The sequence below is a fragment of the Glycine max genome, chromosome 19, assembly GCF_000004515.6.
Source record: "Glycine max cultivar Williams 82 chromosome 19, Glycine_max_v4.0, whole genome shotgun sequence".
Taxonomy (NCBI): Eukaryota; Viridiplantae; Streptophyta; class Magnoliopsida; order Fabales; family Fabaceae; genus Glycine; species Glycine max.
The window spans coordinates 40,713,830-40,729,320 of NC_038255.2; the positions used below are offsets into that span (position 1 = coordinate 40,713,830).

A 15,491-nucleotide genomic window follows, 5' to 3' on the forward strand; every position below is an offset into this window, starting at 1 on the left:
TGGTTTGAATCAGATTTTCTTGGCGAGTTACTGTGGTACCGTACCGTAGCCACCATTGCAACAAGGCAAATTGCAGTTTATCATTTCAAGATGTGTTAGAAACATTTCAAGTTAGTGACAGCAACATTATTCTCTTATCTAGTAATCTATGGTGCATACGTATTCAACATGTAAATATGGTGTTCTTGCAATTATCATTACTCTTATAAGAAAGACCAACTAGAACAGAAATTCATCAGACAATTGGAAACTGAATTTCTATCTTAATCTATTTTGTCTTTGTAGTGACAAATCCACAATAACTAATATTCACACTTAACCAAAACATAAAAATTAAAAGACACTACTCAGTTATTTAGTATGTGTGCTCAAATGGACTTAAATTCACGCCAATGCCGCGAATTTCAAATGAACAACTTATATAGCCTGTTTGGAAAGCCGTTGGGATACACCTAAACATGCATTGAATGTCAATGACACAAATTTTTTCTTCTCCAAATGTTCCCAAACATGTTTTCAGTCTTCAAAGTTTACAGTCACCACTGGCTCACAGCACCATATAGGTTGAGTTGAGGGGTAAAAAATGTTGCGCATGGCTAATTTTAGTCCTATTCTACTATACAAGTTGAACACGAAGGTGACTGAAAAAGTGAAACAAATGAAAACAAGTCCCTAAAAATTGAGCAGGCATAAACACTACTAAAATCACTTATTCTGGACCATTTTCTTGTGAATCGTCTTCGTGTAACGGCCTGTGCAAGACATGGTTGCGGTGGTGGATCAACATTCAATGTACCATCTAGTACTCTCACTACCTCCTCCATAGAAGGTCTTCTACGTTCATCCATTTGAAGGCACCACCAGAATGAGATTCTTAACGCTCGTTCAAGTTCCTCTGCATTGACAACACCATCAATTCTTTTATCAACCACATTAACTGCCCTCCCTTCCATCCATTCAGTATAAGCCCACTCACAAAGTTGTTCATGATCTTGACACCCTGTTAGCAAGGTTAATACCAACTTTCCAAAATCCCCCACATCCTTCTCAGCTGAAAAGCCACAATATGTGGCCTCACCATCCTCTATTGCAAACCCATATTCACACACCTTGGCCACTGAGTTTTCATCCAACATGACATTCTCACATTTTAAGTTCCCATGGCTCCCAAACTCCCTACAACCAGTGTGCATATAACAAATGGCCTTTGCCACACTTGAGCATATTTCAACTCTCTTTCTCCAAGTTAGCCTCTTGCAAAGGGTACCATCACCTATATATTTATGCAGTGAACCATTTTTGGCATATTCATACACCAAAAATCTAAGGTTAAACTCACAACAACAACCTTCCAGCTTCACAAGGTTCTTGTGGTGGATGTTGCCCAACTTCATAACAGCACTCCGGAGTCTGGAACTTCCTTTCTTCTATGGATGCATTTAGGTCTTTAACCGCAATCAGGTGATTTTTTGGTAGCACACCCTTGAACATATTTGGCCCAATTCGATCCTTGAGATCCCTGGTGAGGCTCTTGATTTCTGAGAAGGAGAACACATTTAAGCCCTTTGGATTTGGGCTTGTGAAAGCTAAAGCAACATTTTGCATAGTAGAGTTTTTTCTTCTGAAGATGATGAAAATAATTCCAAGCTGGGGGGTTAGCAAAGATCAAAAACGTTCCTGAGACTGCCCCCATTAGACAAGGAACACAAAGCCTAGGAGGCAGTTTTGGTGGAGGTGACTTTGTGAGACCAGGATTTACAGCAAATGGACCTGAACATCTTTTAATAAAAGATATTGAGCTTAGAGATGGATCTGCATGGCCAGTAACATATTTAGTTTTCTTTATGGAGCATTGTGGTCTACCATTGTTGGAAAAGGTTGCAACCGTACACTGCGTATCATTCAGACATAACTGCTCACATTGCTGCAAAGTACTTATGACAACTGAATCATCAGGAGGATAAATTCCATACAGATATGTGTTCTTGTATGTAAGCATATTGGATCCAGATTCACACTCCTGATCATAAGGAACCAAACATTGGTTAGACTCAGTTACCTCAAAAGGGCACCTGCAATCAGTAGAGCCTGAAGCAGTGAAGACGCAGACACCACGCTGGCCACATGTTGCAAAGACTTTGCACTGATCCTCAACAGCTTGCCAGACTGATCTCCATGATTGTGAAGCTTCAATCCACGAATACAAGCAGAGATTGCCATCCACGTCTAGCCTAAGAAATCTGTAGTTCACATAATCATTATGGCCTTCTCCAAACACACTCCAAACAGCTTTCAAACTTGGGTCTTGAAGTTGCAAAGCTCCACCAGCTGTAAGAAATGCAGTCAGATTTGAAGCAGAAGAAGGGCTTTCACTTGTCCAATAAATAATATGACTATCCCACTGAAGCTGCAATTGACTGGAAGGATTCATGTAAAGAGTGTAGGTACTAGACATGGGGTTCTTGGTCATAGCCCGAAGTGTCTCATAAACAGATAAACTCTGTCCGGGAAGGAGTGTATCAGATGGAGTATCAAAACTTTGCCAAATGATGTTTTGTTCTGTGTCTATCAGAACAAGATTGCCATTATCACGAAGAGTGGCTGAAGCAACAGCTCTGTTGCCAGTTCCTCTCCTCCATGCAATGAATCCTTTTAAGGAATCAACAGGATCAGTTCCCCTTCGGGAGTAAGTTGGAAATATGACATGTTACTCACTTTATCATGAGCTCCAGCAACCCGGACCACTGTTTGTTGGTCATATGGTATAGACTTCGAATTGAAACGAATGCCAGCACTAAACTGGTTAGGTTCATCTGAAATGTTAAAGAACCCAAATGAAAAATCACCATTGGAGGAAACCCAACAGTTATTGTCAACCATAGAAAGTTTGGAATTCAATGGTATCACAGTTGACACAACAGGATGTAACAAGAAGCCAACCAAAATACACAGCAAAAATGGTGGTCTAAAAAGACACTCCTGTTCAAGCATATTTACATACGATGAAAGGGACAAAATTAAGAGATATACAAATGAACCCAATTGCCCAAGTCACATTTACAAGTGAAGGATGTTGAATTCCAACTTGGCCAAAGAGCTCAGAAACAATGCCAAGTTTTAGTCAAGGCCAAATAGTTTTTCAGCAGTGAAATGATAAAAGCTCAAAATCACAAATTTCTAGGAATATTAGGTAGTGAACAATGCCAAATTTGGTGGCTAGGAAGAAATTTTCAAAATGATTCAAAGGAGGAAGAAAATGCACACGTTTGGTACCTTAAAGAATAGTCCAAAGCTCAGAACCTCAATCAGCAAATACACACTGCTACCATGAGCATCATTGGTAATGTAGCACCATAAACTTGTCAAAGCAACTTCAAATTGGACAGTGTTGAGAAGCATGCAAGACTAATAGCTGCAAAAGGAAGACAGATAGGAGATCTTACGGTAAAAGCCCTTTTCATTCATGTGGAAAATAACAGGAAAAGATGGGTTTGAGTTTTAAAAATTGGAACTTTAGACAGAGATGGAACCCAAATTAGACTAAAGAAGAGCCCATTTCGTAAAACGCAATTTTTCAAGGTTCAGACTTTTAAGAAACAAAAGAATGGTATCGCAGAAGGGCAACCTTGAATGTCGCAATTGGTTCCAATAACAAGACCATGAGATGAGGCCAACCCCACAAAAGAATGAAAAAGAGAAAATTTGCACAATGTTTCTGATAGCCGAAAAGAGTTTAGATTGGCATTTTCTGGGTTAAAAAGAGTGAGAGAGATCTGAACAAATCAAACACAGTGGAAAAGCTTGAGCTTAGAATTGGGGAATGCAAAATTTGAATGCACAAAATCTCATGACCCGGATGAAAATTTTCTACCTTTATTTTCCTCCTTTACTTAGAAACCAACAACTTGGTTGAAAAGGAAGTGAGCTAAAGAGAGGGACCTGAACAATGAGAAAGAAACAACACACTTGTTAAGTGGTTAACTTGTTGGGTAGGAACATGAAGTTAAAGAGCATGAGTTACTAAATGGTGTGGGTAGAAGTGAGCGAAAATGGGGCAGAAAGGGAAGAGTAGTATCAGTATGAGTGAGAATAGGAGCAGAAGGGAAAATGATATCTGAGCAGAGAGGGGCAGAGTACGTTGAAGAAGAAGAAAAGAAATGAAGATGAATAATAATTAGTTGTTAATGGAGAATAAAATAGTTTTTTATTTTCTTTCAATATATATTATAAAATTTTATGTTTCTATTTCAAATTATCTTATTTATCGCATTCTTTTCTCTTAAAATTTCTCTAAACTAAAATGTTAGAATTACTTGATTACTAAAAAAATAAAAAATTAATATCAAGATTAATTATTAATATTTAATTTTTTTATATACTTTTGCACTTTTTTATACTTGATAAATATTTCGTTTAAGTCTATTTAAATAGGCTTTTTTATAAATAAATAAAAAAAAAGGTATTTTTCGTTTTTTTTAAATGGAGATTGTTTTTGAATTATTTACATTGGGATAATTAATTACAGGGGATTATAATTAGTTTGTTAATTATTTTCTGGTAAACATTTTATTTGTGTGTAAACCTTCATAGAGTCTTTTCTGCCGTTAACTAGCTGATTTACTCATTTTTAATAATAGAGTTCTTTCTCCTAATGTTTTCCTTTCATCATAAGATTCAATATGGTATCAATATTAGAATAATCTACTCTCACATCCATCCAACATGTTCTTCCTTCCATCATATTCTTGATTTGATTCTGCTGGTTTTAATGGCTAAATCAACCACCGATCCAACTCAAGATCCAACTAACCCTCTTCACCTTCATCATTCAGATGGACTTGGCCTTGTTCTCACATCTCAAACCCTTGATCACAAGAATTACATCACCCGGAACAAAGCAATGAAGCTCTCTGGCAAGAACAAAATCACAACATCTGTTATAATTTTATTTTTTTTAACTAAAGCGTAAATAAAATTATTTATGACTAGAGTGTAATTTTTTTTATTTTACAAAAGTTTTTTTTTTAATATTACTACTCCAAAGTCGCATGATGCCGCGCACCTTCTCCTCGGAGCTCCTCACCTTCTTCCGTGATATGGCCCTGATGCGGCGCATGAAGATTGCCGCGGACTCCCTCTACAAGGCCAAGCTCATCCGCGGCTTTTGCCACCTCTACGACGGCCAGGAGGCCGTCGCCGTCGGCATGGAGGCCGCTTCACAAAAATGGACTCCATCATCACCGCCTACTGCGACCACTGCACCTTCCTCGGCCGCGGCGGCACGCTCCCCGAGGTCTTCGCCGAGCTCATGGGCTGCAGGGATGGGTGCTCGAAGGGGAAGGGTGGTTCCATTGATTTTTACAAGGAGAGTGGGTTCTACGGTGGGCATGGGATTGTTGGGGCGCAGGTTCCGTTGCGGTGTGGGTTGGCGTTTGCGCAGAAGTACTCCAAGGATGAGAGTGTCACTTTTGCTATGTATGGAGATGGTGCTGCCAATCAGGGACAGCTCTTTGAGGAGGCGCTTAACATTGCTGCACTTTGGGATCTTCCTGCTATTTTGGTCTGCCAGAATAATCAGACTGAAATCATAAACAATTTTATGATTTCAATTTATTTTTTTTAAATGGTACGGTAAAATAAAAAAAAATTATAATAAAGTTGTAAATAATTTTACTACTTTAATTAACAAAAATAAAAAATTAAAGTAATAACACATGTTAGGACCTATCTTCTTTAGGTAAATAATTCAAAAACAATTCCTACATAAAAAAAAATACTCATTTTGATAAATAAAAAAAAGTCATTTAAATATTTTGTTTCGTTCTCAAAAAAATTACACACAATCCTGTTGTATTTGGTCAATCTTCTTTATCATCAAAAAATCATATATATATGCACAAAATAATGTCAACTTAACTTAAAAAATATTGAGTCAAATAAATTAAAATCAATTTAGATTAACCTATTGATCCATCAAATCAGGTTAAACTTAAGAAAAACAAATTTGAATCCAACTAGATCTATTTTGATTAGTATTCTTTTAATTATTATTTTTTCCTTTTAGCTTTAGCATAAAAAAGATAAAGTGGATCAATTTGGTCCAATCTAATGAGCCACCAAACCTAGTTAGACCACAAAAAATAAACCCTTATAAAATTTGGATTCATCTTATCCAATCCATTTTTTATGTTTGATCTAATAGTTCGAGTCGATTTATTTTACCATCTTTAACACAAGATAAAAGAAAGTGGTAGAACATCAAATTAAGGTTCTGTTCCAATTCCAAAATCATATAAAACAAATTAAACCTACGGAGTTGGGTAGAGAAACCTAGTTATTCTCATAGAAGGGTTAGAACTAGAAGTCACCTTTTAAATAATTAACAAGAGGAAAATATAATTTTATGTGTAGAACAAACAATGATACTAGAATCTTTTGGTTATACAAAATCAAAGAAAAGAAGGGAGATTCTCTTTTGATCTCTCCACTCCACTTCATCTTTTATCAAAAGATTACAAAAATTTTAAATTATGTTTGAAAAGCACTCGTTGGGTGCAAACTGAATGCAATGTAATAATAAAGTGACCCTTTCCCTTCCTTGAATACTCATTTATAAAATGGACCCACTAAAAAACTTATTCAAATTTTCGTATGGGAATAAATAATAAAGTTTTATGTGGTATCTTAAGTGACATATAAATAGTTCCAAATCTTGTGTAGAAGTTATCCTTTCCTGGAATATAAAGTGGGGGGCAACGAGGAAATGGGGCATAGCATATATAATTACCCTTTCAGCAGTTCAACAACTAAAGCCCGTGACTCAAGTTCTTGTTTTATTATCTAAGTTTAATTTGCTCATATATAAAACTAATAAGACAGACAAAAAAATTGTGATGAGGTGCTTGGCTAGAATTGGTGGAAAAAACATGGACGGAAGATACAGCAATATCGATGAACAAATTTATTTTATTTTTTACATAGTATATTACGTTAGAATTTGATAATAAAATAATATTGTAAGAGAAATATATAATTAAGGAATGTTAACACAAGGAATTAAAGATTCATCTAGTTAAAAAAAATTTACATGGTATAGGACGTTAGAATTTGATAATATGAAGGAATCTTGATTTCTATAAATTATGAATTTGTGGTATTATGATTTTTAGGAATAGTTAAAATTCATCTCGTTAGTAATAAAAATAAAAAATTTAAGGAATGTTTTCACAGGGAATTAAAGATTCTTACGAGTAGGTGAGTTTTTTTATTTTGATGATTTATCTTACAAACTACTTATTGAACTTGCTATATACGGAGCGTCCAGATTAAAAAAAAATCAATTCAAATCAAATTTAACTCGAGATTAATTAAATTTAAGCAATAATATTTAAAATAAATGAAAAGTAATATATATATATATATATATATATATATATATATATATATATATATATATATATATATAATGTATGTGTGACTTAATAAGAAACAAAACAACTCACATAAAAAATTATTTAAAAAAGGCTCAAATTTATAATGCAAAAATGCAAATGGGATATGATACTTGGTGAAAAGGTTTTAATTTTCCTGTAGCACTCTTCATTCCTATAATTTTCTCACATGTTCCTTTCACTAATTTATTGTTCTGTAAGCTATTGCATCGAATTTTCTACTGAAGAAACAATTTCCTTAAATTGGAGAATGTATGGAAGGAAGGGGAAATGCATTTGATTAAAAGTTTTGTCCTGTCAAGATCCGCATAAACATATTTGTTATACTATATGATAACAACGTGTGCATGTTGCTTTTCTACCATACAATACCGTGAAGTAAGTTTAATATATCAATTTAAAATTTTCTGATTCATTTATTGTGTGAGAAGGATGTCCCAGGTGATTGTTATCAAACTGAAAATTTTATATTTATATTTTAAGTGATTATTTAAATTCGTAAAATAATTAAAATTTATTTCTCTCATGTTCATATCATTTATGTGAATAGAGCTATTTTTGTTGTAAGTTTAATTGAAGAAAAAGTAACTTAGGTGATCAAATTAAATTAAATTGATATAATAATTCAATTACAAAAGGTGGTATATCATATATTTTAATTTTTCTTAACAAACTCGATCATGTTAGGTTTAGTACTAAATAGTTTACTTCAAATTATACTTATATACTAAAAACTCCCATATTTAATATTATTGGAACAGGAGATTTTAATTCTTAATCAGTTTTCTTTTTCAACTACTACTCTAAACTAGGGGTGACCCTTTGCACACTTCTAAGGAGTGAACCTACCAGAGAGAGAGTGGAAAAAAAAAAAAAGTGGATCAGCATTTGTATTGCAGTTTAAAATATTTAAAACTTTTCTTTAACAAACTCGATCATGTTAGTTGTTAGTATAATTAATATGTTAAAGAAATATCAATTGTTAAAGAAAAGATTTAAAAAGTGGACCACTCTTGGATATTATAGCATGGTTGTGTTTATGGAATTTGACTTTTTTAACAGTGAAGTTCACTATAAAAAAATCTCAATTGTTCATACAAAATATGAAAAAAAAAATCATAAATTAATTTACAACTTAGTGTATATATCATATTAATTTATAGTTTTCCAATAATGATAATTATTGTGTTTTTCAAATTAGTCCTACTAAAACGACAGTTCGAGATAGCTAGCTGGTGCGTGTAGTTATAGTAATTATTTATGTTCTATCTCTATCATTAATGCCTTTCACATTTCATTCTCTAACAATACTCAATTAGATACATGTAAAAAAGAAAAAGAAGAATTTAAAGAGAAAGAGAAACAACAAAATATGACATATTGATAATCTTCAATATTTGGTTTGTGTAATATAATCAGTCATCAATATCAATAACCATGCAAAATGTTGCACCATCTTGCACAAGATATACCATATAAGTTTATTATGGTTGTGATCGGTCTTTATATCAAACATAATCAAATCTTATGAGTTATGAATTGTTTCTTATCAATTAATAATCTCAAATATATGTTACGTGAAAATTAGTTAAAATCATAAATTTATGAGAAGTTTTGTGTTTTTTTTAAATATTTTTTTTTTACTAGAGTTGAATCTAAAATCAAGTGAATTTGGAATATGAAAGATTTAAGCAAAATAATTACACCCCAATCACCTTTATAAATTATTAACAACCTTCAATGAATTTAGCTTAATTGTTGATAGGGATGCATGAATTATTATAAACTCATGATATACATTTTTTATTTCTATGAATTAAAAAAAATCATTAACAACTTATAATGTGATATTGTCCTAAAAAACTGGTTTAAATATAATCAACTTCTCATCAACTATTCTAAAAGAAATTAATTGAGAAGTCAGTTGATTTTCTTTTTTTGACCAGTAACTTTAGTTTCAAAGTTACCGAGTTTCTAATGGTGAAATGGAAAATGGAGCATTTTGGAAAAACATAAATGAAAGGTGGGCAATTTGGAATAATATCATATCATTCATCACAAGGGGTGCTTTGAATTGTTACTCCATCCAAGTTGAGAATATTGAATTCAGATTAATCGATTAAACCTCTCCCATTTATTTTGAGATTACTGATTTTGAGAAACATGCTGATAACCTTACAAACTACTACAAAGTTTATGAAGAAAGTCCCCGTGATCATATCCTATTGGCTTGGGTAAAGTTTCTGATATGCTGCTGTTATTTTTTTGTAAGATCTTGTGGTTCCATTGGAAGTTTTTGTATGCTTAATTTTGGTTTGTAAACCCTTAAGCCCAGACCCAGGCTAGCATTACTGGGAGTTACTATTGACCCAACAATATTATTAATGACTCCTATTAAGTGGTTGGAATTTCTTTTTCCAAAAATGTCATTTACATGGAAATACGTTTTCATTATATAACTGTATACAAAATCCATAATGAAAACTTGTTTCTCTTAGTCCAAGGTCCAAACTAATAATTAAATCAAATTATTCTTTTTTGTGTTCCAATTTTTTGGTTTGGACTTTGAACGGCTCTCAAAGCATAATTTTTTTATTTAATTTTAATTTTGGTCATCTAATTTAATTTTTAAGTTAAATTTAGTTCTCTTAATATTAAAATATTCAATTAGGTCTATAATTTTTAAAAATAATTTAATTAGATCTTTTCTTTTTAAAAGTTTCAATTATGATCCTTATTTTTTAAAATGGATTCAATTGGATCCTATTATAAATGAAACTCAATCCTATTTTTCAAAAATTAGGGAGCAAATAAAAGAAAAAATATGACCAAACTCAACCATTTTTTAAGTTAAAGAACTTAATTAAATCTTTTAATAAGAAGAAAATCAAATTAAATCTAAAAAATAAATTACAGGACTAAAATAGTAATTAAACCTAATTTTTTCATAACACTTTTTTAGAATTCACACTATTCCTTTCTCCATTACTTTTAAAATTTTAACTTCAAAATGTATTAAATCCTTATTTACAAAATTAAATTAGAAAGTGTTTTACAAATTACTTTCCAAAATTAAATTCTCGTTATAGCAACATCAACAATCATGTTAGCATAGACGCATGATAATGATTGTGGTGGTAGTCATGACAACAGTCATGATAAGAGTAATGCATGTTGGTCACGACCCCAATAAAAATCATGACAATAGTGATCATGAATTTATAATGGTGATGATAGGTTAAAAAAATATTTGAATGTGATAAATTAGATATTTAATATTTTGTTCGATAAATTTTTTAAAAATTTGATAGTTACATAATATTTTAATTTAAATATTTTCAATCTAAATTTTTTATTTAAATTTTTTAATTAAAATTAATAATTTTTATTTTTATATAAGATGATGATTCTGATAAAAGTCTTTATTTTTATATATTTCAACAAACTAATGTAATTGCTAAATTTGAATTTGAGTTGTTCCAAAAATGTGGAGATGATCATGTTGATAGTCCCTTTTTTTCTTCTACACTAATAGCCTTCACAACAGGTAATATGGATATGAGGTGGCTTAGTCCTTTATTTTTTTTTTTTATAGCAAATTATACTTGTCTCTCTTTGGTCTAACATTTAATACACTTGTTTGTATCCCTCCCAAAAATGTCATCACTTTAACCTCTCCTCATACATCACTTTATTAACTATGTTAATTTTTTTTAAAATTTCAAAATAACCCTTGTTAATTTCAAAATAACCCTCGTTACTTAAGACCCGTGTAAGGTCTCTTAAACTGTGTAAGCTCCCTGAAATTTGAAATACCCAAATTGTTGTGCTAGGGTTTGCTCCCAAACTCGTGCTCCTATGTTGTAGTCTGAAAATTGAGGGTATTTTCATAGAATTGTGCTCGTGCGACGCTGCTATGCCCTGCGATAGAGTATCCTAGGGATCGTGGGGCGTGTTCTACAGTGCGTATGGGTTGTGTGGGTGGCATCGCCCTCTGGTGTTAGTTTCGGCAATGCCGTCCGAGGGTCCTTTTGTGGGAGATCAGCGACCAACGCGCCGCCGCACACGGAGGTTGCATCCCAGTCAAATCAGCGAGATTGCATTGTCGTCGCAGACTTGGAGGGCCACCAGGTCGCGTCGAGAACCGCACCAGGCTGCGTTGAAACTACGTCGAACCAATGAGAATGACGCTTGGCACGAACACCACACCTCCGCGTCAGCGTCACACATAGTTTTGCTTTTGCGATATTTTTTTTTCTATTCTCATTTCTCAACTCTGATCTGAGTTTTGGTTCTGTCATGTGTATTTGTTTTTATGATTCTTGTTTGAATATGATTCCTTGTTGGAGAAAGTTGAATATAATTATAAGATTAATTATTGTCAGTAAAAATTAAAATCAAGCCAAACAAAATAATTTGCACCGCCTCCAATTTTCACTTGTATCGATTGCAATTTTCATCTCCTCCCTTTGAATCAAGTGTTGTTTCTTTCTTCCACTGCGAGTGTTTGTGAGTTGTTAATTTGAGAAGTTTTGATGAGATTGATGATGGATATTGTGGGGAAGGAAGGTTTAAGGAGGAAGAAATTAGAAGTTTTTGTAGGGATAAAATAATGAGGGGATACTAGTGTCAGAAGAGAAGTAAGTGTAATTTGTTATTTCTTGTCACCTATAATGGATGCAGTTACGTGAATTTGTGAGTATTTTTTTTTATCTTAAACAGCTTATAACCAATTTATCAGTAGTTACGCATTAGAGCTTGTGTAAAGATTGCTTTAGCGGAATCAAACACATGGATTGAGAAGTAATCTATAAATATAAAACACATATACCGGACACGACACGGACATGTGGACATCTGTAATATAATATGAATGTAATATGGGTGTTGATGTATGTCGAACACTAAACACGATAAGGAACTGAAGTGTCCGCGCTATTATAGAAAGTAATAGCCACATAAAATTGTTCAGTCAAGACTAACTCATTACCCATTACTGTCAACATTAATTCTCAAATTAACCAAATGCAACAACATAAAATTCAGCTTTGGTTTCGTCATGCACAACGCGCAAGTTATAGAAAACGACAATTTTTTATATATATAAAAAAAAAGAATTGTTTTGGAGCAAGTTGAGATTTGAGAATGAAGCAAGGAACCACTTGGTGGCGATAGAATCCGTCAATGCAGTGAGTGTAGGACAAGTGTCCGCTAAGCAACGAGGCAGGTGGCATTTGGACCCATGATAGGGAGCCATGGTAGCCGGCCAAATTTCCATGAAAGATAAGACTGTCTCTATTCATCACCTTGTCCCCACCACAAAATCAAAGTGAGAAAAGGTTACTTTCTTGCCCTATATATATATATATATATATATGCTTTTAAATTATTCTTACTTCCCCATTTTTGGATTACTTGGCCAATTTTAAAAGGCAAAATTGAGAAAAAAAAGGGCATATCTTAGCCTACCATTTGGTGCACCAATTATAAAGTTTTATTTATTGGGTCTTACTTTAATTTTTAATACATGCAATTGCATGAATGCATTTGCAGTTTTGCACATACAGCACTTGTGCGGTCTCCTGTCCATCTTATCTGCGGTCCCCACCTTTGAAAATGAGAGAGAGAGGGAAACTCAAAACAAAAACAGTGGGCTTGGTTTGGGCGTTCAATTTTCCAAATACAAATTCATTTATGTAGCATAAGAGACATCTCTAATATTTATTTATTTTATTTGAATGTGTATTTCATTGACAATAAAATTAAGTTAATTGAAAGCTAAAAAATTAGTTAAAAATAACTTATTAAATTATAAGATTAACAGTTGAAAATTATAAAATGATAAAAAAATCATAAAATTATAATTTATTTAAAAATACTAATTAATCATAAAATTTGATTAATATATTAAAAATAAAAATAATATAAAATATAAAAAATTAGAATTTATAAAATGTTATTTTAAATAATACTTAAAAAAATATTAAAAAAGCGATTAAAAATTTATTTATTGAATAGTCAAACAAATTTTTTAACTGATAACAAAAAATTAAAAAATAACATAACAATTATGTTTATAACTAACTAGTCAATTTTTTCTTAACTACTTATCCCATTTAATCTATTATATTTTATGTTTATTTTAAATTAAATTTCAATAATATTTTAAAAAAATAACAATAATTAATCATTCGTAAAATGGATAATCCCTGAGAGAACAAAGCACGTTCTAGATAACACGCTATGCATGGGTCAATATATCGAGGAAAAAAATACAAGGAATTATCCGTGACATATAGTTTAGTGGTTTATTACACAATGGACTAATTTTGTTTAAATTTATTTTATAAAAATAAAATAAATAATTTTATATTCTTTTAAGAAACAAATCCTATTTATTTTTTCAAAAAATACTTATATAAAAAGTATTATTTTTAATTTTTTTTAAAAATTAAACAAACCAACTTAATGTTTCGTTTTCGTCTTGGAAGGTGTGTTATCAAATAGTACGTAACATCAAATGGTCAAGCGCGTGATGAAGAAATTTGTTGGTTTTAGATTTTTAACAACTCTGATTTAGTCTCTGATGACATGCAATCATAGTTGAATTCTTTTCTCTTAAATGAGTTAACTAAATTTGTTGTGTTAATTTGAAACAATAACAGACGGGATGTATCATAAATTAACTAGCTAATGAGATTTGGATTAGGGTATTTACTGATATTTTTAAGTGTTACAAATAATTTGCATGTTTAATTGTGGGTAATCGTTCATTGTCTAATTTGGAGCTGGGATATTGGAGTAGCGATATTCGTAAGTTCCACATATAGATTTGATTGTATGAACAAACTACTTGCCAAAGTTTTTGTCTTTCTAGGCTGAGTAAAATAATTGACTCAATGATATTTTTCTAACTAATATGATTTCATCCAAAAAAAAGAGCTAAACACATATTTTTAGTCTCTAATCTTTTTATTAAAATTTGTTTTATTCTTTTATCTTTTAAAAGATTTATTCTGATCTTATATTTCTCAAATATTACTCTTTTAAAATAATGATTATTTTTAATTTTGGGGCACAATTTTAATATTTTTTTAGTAATTAAAGATTTTTAACTTATCCCATTAAAATCGCCAATATGAAAACTATGACCCAATTAATATTCAAACAAAAAAAGATGTAAAAAAATAAAATTTGCATGAAAAATAAGTTCATGAGCAACTAAAAAATTAAAAAAATCTAATGATATTTTTTATATAATATAAGAACATTATTGTTCTTGTTGGTTAAAATGTTAAGGTTAAAAACTCTTTAGGTCACATAAAACCTATTATATTTAACTAAACAGATTTTTAAAACATCTTAAACTAATTTGTTAATTAATAAACTTGGTCCGACTTAGATTTAAAATAGGTTAAACCATATACTATTCCTTCCGCTTTATTTGTTTTTATGAATTTTGAGTTAAAAAGAGTGTGATAGAAAAAAAAACAATAGTGAAAATTAAAGATTCTCCAATAAAAGAAGGAAGGAAGAAATGCTAAAAAAGGTTTTTGGTCAATTTTTCTTAATTTGTATTCATATAATAACTTGCATTTAGGAAAAGTACAATTGACAAGGAAATCATATATTTTTTAAAGTATAGTTGATATCGATCGACTTGATAGTTTTTAATTACAATCAAAAAAATAAATTAAAAATTCAAGTAAATAAATAAGACAAATATCTTAATAATGACAGATGACAGAAATAAATGACAAAAAAATGACTAAAAAATTATCAAGAGAAAGCTAAAAGAATAAAAAAAATTAAAATGACATATACAACATTTTTTTTCCATCGAAATGCATATACAACATTGAAAAACCTAAAATATTCTAAAAGCCATCACATAAAGGAAATTATGCTAAAACAGTAGTAACAATAAAGGAAGATTGTGATACCATGCTTTTTATCTTATCAATTATGTATTTCCCTTTTCTAAATTTATTCTCCTTGCTTTATTTTTTTATAGAAAACATAATAGCATGGATCCTGAAT

At 31.3% G+C, this 15,491-nt stretch overlaps 1 protein-coding gene and 1 pseudogene across 1 annotated transcript; one reads left to right on the plus strand and one right to left on the minus strand.

Annotated features, from left to right (window-relative positions):
• Window positions 1-248: 248 nt before the first annotated feature.
• Window positions 249-4,145, minus strand: LOC100799178 (G-type lectin S-receptor-like serine/threonine-protein kinase SD3-1; annotated as a pseudogene).
• A 906-nt stretch (window positions 4,146-5,051) lies between these two features.
• On the plus strand, window positions 5,052-11,633 carry LOC113000432 (pyruvate dehydrogenase E1 component subunit alpha-2, mitochondrial). Its single transcript, XM_026127069.1, has 3 exons — window positions 5,052-5,342; window positions 5,408-5,560; window positions 11,415-11,633. The coding sequence occupies exons 1-3, from the start codon at window positions 5,052-5,054 to the stop codon at window positions 11,631-11,633; spliced, it is 663 nt and encodes a 220-aa protein (XP_025982854.1).
• Window positions 11,634-15,491: the final 3,858 nt, after the last annotated feature.